General features: G+C 56.7%; 1 protein-coding gene across 1 annotated transcript in view; it reads right to left on the bottom strand.

Annotated features, from left to right (window-relative positions):
• MYT1L (myelin transcription factor 1 like) overlaps window positions 1–7,585 on the bottom strand; it is a 136,211-nt gene that overhangs the window by 28,622 nt on the left and 100,004 nt on the right. The window contains exons 15-16 of the mRNA XM_024756918.1: window positions 6,701–6,763; window positions 3–79 (exon numbers count right to left, since the gene is read on the bottom strand). Of these exons, the coding sequence (XP_024612686.1) occupies window positions 3–79; window positions 6,701–6,763 (140 nt within the window). The remainder of the gene's footprint in view (window positions 1–2; window positions 80–6,700; window positions 6,764–7,585) is intronic.

The raw sequence follows: 7,585 nt of genomic DNA, 5'->3' as shown, positions 1-7,585 counted from the left end.
GAGCTCCTGGTCTTCCTTGTCCTCTTTGCTCTGTGCTATCCTGATGCCGCTCTTCTTGGCTCTCGGGCAACCTGAAAGGCTAAGGAAGAAGCGCGACTTCAGGAAGCGCCAAAGCTGTTCACCCCGCAAGCCCCTTTCACTGTCGATGGGGCTTTGACGCAGTTTCCTCCAGCAGTTGGTGCTTCTTGGCATGAAAACGATATCCTGGGGGCAGCTCCTCTGTGCTCCCCCTAGGCCTTCAGACGCTGTCAGGCCCCCGCGAGGGCGCCCAGAGCCTGGGTGGGAGAAGCTGGTGTCAGGAGTCACCAGGAGAGGCCGGGCTGACTTGCCAGAGGGGATGAGCTTTCTGCACAGAAGGGGCCACAGGGAAGAAGAAACACACGCCTCCCCATTCCTTTTTGGTGGCGTTCCTGTGGCGAGATTCCAGAGCCCTTCGTCTTGGGAGGGCGCGTGTCCTGGGCATCCGTCCCCACTTACCTGGATACGGCTGGCTTCCCATGGCATCTGCGGAAGATGCAGTGCAAGTTGACCAAGCTTATTCTATTTCATTTTGGAATTTTGGAAATAGAGGCTCACGTTGTCTAAAGGAACTTTGCTAGCTGGGATGTCTATATATGAGTTTTTTTCTGTTCAACAACAGCTAACTGTAGGCTATTAGGCTATTAGATGTGAGATTATATAGAATAAGCGGGAATTTTTGCAGAGAACTGGAGAAGCAGGCACTGGACCGTTTCTGGAGCCCCCGGGGAAGTGTGGAGGCAGAGGCCCCAGGGCTGAGCCAGGGCGGGATGTGCCGTCCACTGGATCGTCCTGACCTCAGTACATGCTTTTCTGCCGGGTCTGGCTTCTGTCTGAGCACGCTGGCCCTCAGGCAAGGGCCCGGCTGTCTTGGGGGGCACCCCCATCACCCCGTCACCCCATCACGGCCGTCTCCTTGGTTCTGTTCCACGTTTATGCAGGCGCCTGGCTCCTCTCTGTAAAGTTGCAGCTCCGGAGCCCCCCGCCCCTCGTGTCCCCATTTTCAAGCGCTCCAACTCCCCTGGCACGCGGCCTCCCTCCCTACGCCGCTTCACCTGTCACCCTCTACAGGACAGCAAAAGAGACAGGGTGCGTGCACCTTGATTCACTCTCTCCCGCTCCCTCCATCTCTCTCCTCCTTTTTGGGATAAAAATTTAGAAAGTGGGGGCTGTGTTTTCACACCTCTGCCCCCCCCCCCCAGGGTCTTCTGTGAGAACTGCTCTTATCCTGGTGGGTCACGGTGGCCCGCAGGAACCGGGACGCCGCCTTCACACTGCAGGACCGGCTGCAGCTCCTGCCGCCCTGCTGGGGCCCGTGTCCGGCCTCGGCTCGGCGGCTCTGCGATCTGGAAACTCCGTGGTCTGCTTGGCTTGCTCTGCCCCTGCTGAGCCGGTCCCCCCGCCAGGCCCTCCTCTGTCCTCACGCTGCCACGGCTCCTTGGTCTCCAGGTACCAGGCGGCGATGACTCCCAGCTGCCCCCCTGCAAACCGTGCTGCCCGCGGGGACTGGGACACCTTCGCTGCTGCTGCTGCCGGAAAACTCACTGTCCTCCCCGGCCGAGCCCACACCACTCCCGTCTGCTCCTGTCAGGGGCCAGAGGCCGGGTCACCCGTGGCCGTTCCCGGGTTTTCTCTCCCACGAGTCCTGTGGCTCTTCCGTCCTGAGTGCCTTCCGAGTCGATGTCACTCCTGCCTGTAGGATGGGGTGTCAGAGCCGCAGGGCTCAGCTGCACGCGCGTGTGGTCTGCTTAGCCTCTGCCCGCTTCCGACTCACCTCAGGATGGACCCACACCCCTGCACGCAGCACCCAAGGCTCCTGGTTTGGGCGCTGCCAGCCCTGCTGTCCCTGCCCCACGCGGTCCTCTTGGAGGCTTCCGGCATGTCTCGGTTCCGGCCAAGCCATCCTCGGGCCTCACATCCCTCCCCGTCTGCTTGGCCTCAGCCTGGACGGTCTTCCTCCAGGAAGTCTTCTCTGCCCACCTGCCATCCTGACAGCAGCCCTGGGGCTCTCACAGCCCCCAGTCCCCGTGGTGTTTCTCCCTCCATCCTGGTGACTGTCCATTCGCTCGTCCACACGAGTGTCAGTTCCCTGTGTGTTTATTCTCCCTTCTTCCTCTGATTCCCAGGCCAATGCCTTGCGCAGAGCAGGTCATAGTTAGATGTTTGTCGTGAGTTAATCAGTGAATGACGAGGAGGGGTGGGTGGGACTCGCGGATCCTGCCTGGGAGCCCGTCTTTCCTGCCTGTCCCCACACGGGGACCTTAGTGGTGAAGGGAAGCCACAGGCCAGGACGCTGGCCAGGGAGCCTGGCTCTGTCCTGCCCCCACCTCCTTCACTCTGAACTTGGGAGAGAGGTGAGGCTCTGCGTCCTCACCGACATGGGGCTGGGGGTGAAAATAAACTGGAACAGAACCAAAACAGAACAGATAGCGCAGCAGGGAACTTAGTCTGGACCCGACCCTGACTCCGAGGAAACCCTGGCTCTGACACGGGCTGGCCTGGAATCCCGGCATCCTTGTCTAGGTGAGGGAGTCCACAGCCAGCTCTCGCAGGCCGGTCTGGGGTCACTGTCACCTCTGAGCGTGGGTCCCGTGCGCTGGCCCCTCACATGCCCTTAGGAGAAGAGCCACGCTCGGGGAGTGAGATTATCCACGCACACGTTCTCGGCATGTAGTGAGTGCTCAGTACAGCTTGTCTTTCGCTGTCAGAGAACATTCTGGAGCCCGAGGGGTGCCACTGCTCTACGAGATGGGGAGGGGTCCCGGGTGCCGCATCACCGTTTGTGAAAAGCCTGGGTGCTACCTCTGCCTCGGAGCACCCGCTCCAGGCCGTGGGGCCTGCTGCTATTGGCAGGTGGGAGGATGGCGTCGGAGGAGGCCTGGGGAGGCCACGGGGACGACCTGGCCGAGAGGTTGCTGTGCCAGCCTGTCTGGAAGCTGCAGAAACAAGCCAGCCTGGAGAAGGGTCAGGAGAAGAGAAAAGAGGCCTGGGAATAGGACCTTTGAGGGAGAGAGCTGAAGCAATGGATTTCTCTATCGTGGTCTGAAGACAAGAAGATCAAGCCACAGCCTGAACCCTTCCGTGTGCGATGCTCAGTGAGGTTTCTCCGCTCAGGACAGACAAAGCTTCTGATGATGGGGATTTTTTGATAGAACATCAGAGATGGTCAACAATATTGATTAAAATGGACTTAAAAAAGCTTCAGAGGAGGGCTTCCCTGGTGGCGCAGTGGTTGAGAGTCCGCCTGCTGATGCAGGGGACACGGGTTCGTGCCCCGGTCCGGGAAGATCCCACATGCCGCGGAGCGGCTGGGCCCGTGAGCCACGGCCGCTGAGCCTGCGCGTCCGGAGCCTGTGCTCCGCAACGGGAGAGGCTGCGACGGTGAGAGGCCCGTGTACCGCAAAAAAAAAAAAAAAGCTTCAGAGGTGACGTTGAGACAGAAAACACATCACCATTACAACCCAAACAAGAGCAAGGCAAAGCAGACCCCACCTGGAGTCGGGGGTGACCCTCCTTTCCCTGTGTGAACTTCGCAGGCCGTCCCAGGTGCAGAGGTCCATCCACGACCAGATGTGTGACAGTGGCGGTGGCCACTAGGCTGAGTTCTGTCTCCGACACATAATTGCTCAGAGCCTGTTTCCTCCAGTGCAGAGAGAAATGAAATTACCTGCTGCTCAGGGTGGCTCTGAGGCTGGCGGGGCCGAGTAGACTTTCCTAGTTCCCGGGACAGTGCCTGGGACACACAGTCCTTGGTGGCAGCTACAGCAGGGAGGAGTGACCTCCTGTAATGTAGACAGCGTCTGCATGTGTGCATTCGGCCTGGGGGCCGGGGGTGGGGGAGTCCCGGCCACAGCTGCTCAGGGGCACCCGAGGGTCCTCGTGCTGTGACTGCTCTTCCCCCTGGAGCCCGAGGACGGGCGTGCACACCCCTTTTCGTTGCGCTTCGCAGACCTTGCATTTTTCACCAGCTGAGAGTTGTGGCCTCTCCAAGTCAAGCGAGTTCTTTTGGCTCCGCTTTTCCAACAGCACTTGCTCGCTTTGTGTCTCTGTGTCACATTTCAATGGTTCTCGCACTTTTCAAGCTTTTCTATTACTGTCATATCTGTTATGGTGACCTGTGATCAATGGTCTTTGATGTTACTATTACAAAAAGACTACAGCTTGCTGAAGGCTCAGATGATAGCTAGCATTTTTTTAGCAGTACAGCATTTTAAAAACTAAGGCAATCACGTCATTTTAGACATAATGCTATGTGCACTTAACAGACTACAGGGTAGTGTCAACATAACTTTTGTATGTGGTGGGAAACCAAAGACGTGTGTGACCCGCTTTACTGTGGCCTTCGCTGTACTGCAGCGAGTGGCCTGGAACCGAGTCTGCGTATCTCTGAGGTGTCTGTGGCTGCCTGGCAACCTGGCACAATTTAGCGGAAGGCTGAGGAATCGGTCCCTGAGAGGCGTTTCCCTGTGGTTTGCATGTAGGTAACATCGCCTCATGTTCCTGGGAATGGATCAAGTAAGAGTAACCCCGAAAGGCGTGTTTCTATGCGTACTTACGACCTTCAAGGGTCGTCGGGCCTGGGGGGCTGCTTCCGTCTTTCCGCAGCGTCCACAGGACTGTTACCCTAGCCCCACTTCTGCTCAGCCAACAGCTCAGGCCCACTCTAACTCCTACGCGTGGAAGGCATTCTCGGATAAACGATACTGCGAAACGTGCTCTACTTTTAATAGGCCGCCCCCTGTAGGGCTGTATGTAGCACTGAAATGTGCTGAAAGCCAGATCAAATTTACTTTCCAAATGTACAGAGCACTCCTGGTGCTGTTTAGTCCAGGCACAGAGTATAGCTTAACTTACGTTTCATTCACAAGTTTACGCGATACGAATATACCCACCATTCTAAAATATACGTTAAATGCATGCACATGTTCAAATTAGGAATAAATTTACATGATGTCAAACCAGAAAAAAGTAGTAAAATAGACATTTGGATATGAAATGACCAGTAAATGTTCACTTTTAGTTTGCAGGCGTTATTCAGTGCTGGGAATTCTGGCCTTGTGAGGACTGAGGTAAATTCTGAGATAAATTAAAATAAAGAGTAGCACAGAGTGCGCTTGACTTAGAAACTTAACTAGCGCTTTATTTTATTTTATTTCGTTTTCTCTAAACCGCTGATCCTACGCTGGGAATCCCTTTTGGAATGTATTCACCCTTGTTCTACACACAATACATCACCCTTGTTCTACACTCACAATACAGCGGCTGGCTCTGGGCCGCCGGGTAAAACCAGCAAGACAACCCGGCAAGGCTCCTCTCGACCCTGTGGTGCATGGCAGTGGCCCTGGGAACACTCGGACATGTCTGCAGACACCTAGCTGTCAGGAATGGGGATGGCGGTGCCACTGGCATCTAGTGGGTGGAGCCAGGGATGCTCCCCAACATCCTCCAACGCATGGGACGGCCCCCAGAGCAAAGAACGATCTCCTCCCGAGTGCCCACATTGCCCAGGTGGACAGCCCTGGTCTAGAGAATGAGGTGTTTTTATCAAGTCAGTGTGAAGAATCCACCCATAAATTGAGGAATTCAGTTCTCCTTGTTGGTCATCATAATTCCTACTCTTCCCAGACCCAAGCCGTAGAAACGATGCTCCCAAACGGCTGGAAAGTGAACACAGAAGCCTGTGGCCTTAAGGAGGAAACAGCCCACCCTGCCAGCTCCGTCTCTAAGCCACGCTGAGCCAGCCAGCCCGGGAGCGCCCCCTGCTCTGAACGCCGGGATCTGGTCACTCGGGCAGCCACACGGTGTGGACCCCCCGTGACGCACACAATCCACTCTGCTTGTGGACGGTGCACGGGCTGTGGGGTGACCCACACCAACTGTCCTGACTCCCTCCCTCCCTCTCTCCTCCCCCCTCCTTTCTCTTTTCTCTGCCCACTTTATAATCTGATTTTAGAGGGTGGCAAGAGTTACGAGGGTCTCCGTTCAGAAAGGCTCTTGTCCTGACCTTGGCTTGTTGATCCTGACTGAACACGACAAGGAATTCTCGCTCCTGCGCACGGGGTCTAGACCCACCTTTGCGCAGGTGTTGTACCAACGGGCTCTCTCAACCCACTTCTAACATAGGGCCTGGTGTAAGACAGACGTTTGTAAACTCTTCAGCGACCGTGGGCCTCTTGCTGCCTCAGACGACTGACTCTCCACGCTGTACTGAGACGCTCCCTGCTCTTTGGGACCGGCGGGGCCTGGGATTTGTAAGGTCAAGCCTTTCTGTGTGTTCAGCTCTGCTGATCCCTGCTTATAATAACCGTACAGCTTTGGGGCTCAAATCTCAATATTTAAGAGATCCACTCTCAGTGGGATTAGCACGCTTGTCTCTCAATGGCTGTTCTCTGGCATCTTATAACATCCTGGCTCTTTTTCTCGTCCCTTTTTGATTGAGAAAGACGTGCTCCTGGGTGACTTGAGAAACCGTTTCTTGCAGATGGAGCCAGTGGCACCATGAGGGGGACGTCAGAGGGGAGCCATGGTCCCGAGAGCTGGTGTTCTAAGTGAGGCCCCTGGGGACAGCCCCGTTTTGTGGGTGAGGGTCTCTAGACCCTTAATTCACCAGTGGAGGCAACCCGAGCCCCCGTTAGGGGTCCCGCGCATGGAGGGGGTGTTTGCGGGAGCGAGCCATGCATACCTCCGATGGGAAGCGTAGTTGCCGGTGATGTGCCCGGAGCCGTCGCAGCCAGGGGTGGGGCACCTGCAATTACAAAGGCACATGGAAAGGCATCAAATCCCTGAACAAGTCACTTTCTTACTTATACAGTTCCAAAGTCTCTTTAATGCTGAGCCTCCCTGGGTGAGGAGGTGAGATGGAGCTGGAGGGTCCCCGCCGGGCTCGTGGGGCGTCCCCATCCTCGTCCACCACCAGGTGTGGCTCGGACCCCTTCTTCCCTCCGCGCACAGCGGTGCCGTCCAGGGACCAGCGATCTCGGGGCGGCAGCTGCCCCTCCTCCACAGCCGTGCGGCACCTTGGTCCCCAGGTGTCCACCCCATCTTCCCACCCCTTCCATCATTACTTCAAGTCCAGTGGAACCAGTCACAGCAGGACCCGTTGCTGCACCCTCCGAACACGATGCGCGACTGGTCATGAAAAGGCGCACACGGCGGCCCAAGACCGGTCCCCGTGTAAACTCAAAACAGCGGCGTTGCAACAGGCCCGTCACAGGGGCCCCTCCCAGCCCTGCCCCTGGTTGGCCCCAGAGGCTGGTGCGGGCAGCCTCCTGTACCAGCCCTGGGAGTTAGACTAGCTGTCTTTCAGACCGTCATCGGGCCCTCAGGCAGCTTTGATTTACCTTAAAACCCTTCTTACTTTTGACTGACGTGAGTAGGGCACAGATCTGTCTCGGTCCACAAGCCAAGTCAGCTGAGACGCTGAGATTAGTTTGGGCAGCTCCGCTGCCTGTGTTTAGACCTTTCCAGGAAACTCCGTGCAGTCTCTAACGGGAGGGGATGTTCTTAAAGAGGGCTTTGTGGTCACTGCCCTCCGTGGAACGTCTCAACTACGCCATCTCAGGAGTAA

Source organism: Neophocaena asiaeorientalis, unplaced genomic scaffold (genome assembly GCF_003031525.2).
Source record: "Neophocaena asiaeorientalis asiaeorientalis breed wild unplaced genomic scaffold, Neophocaena_asiaeorientalis_V1.1 scaffold703, whole genome shotgun sequence".
Classification (NCBI taxonomy): Eukaryota; Metazoa; Chordata; class Mammalia; order Artiodactyla; family Phocoenidae; genus Neophocaena; species Neophocaena asiaeorientalis.
Note: the sequence above shows the minus strand (reverse complement) of the source record. Positions and strands in the feature narration are given on the sequence as shown.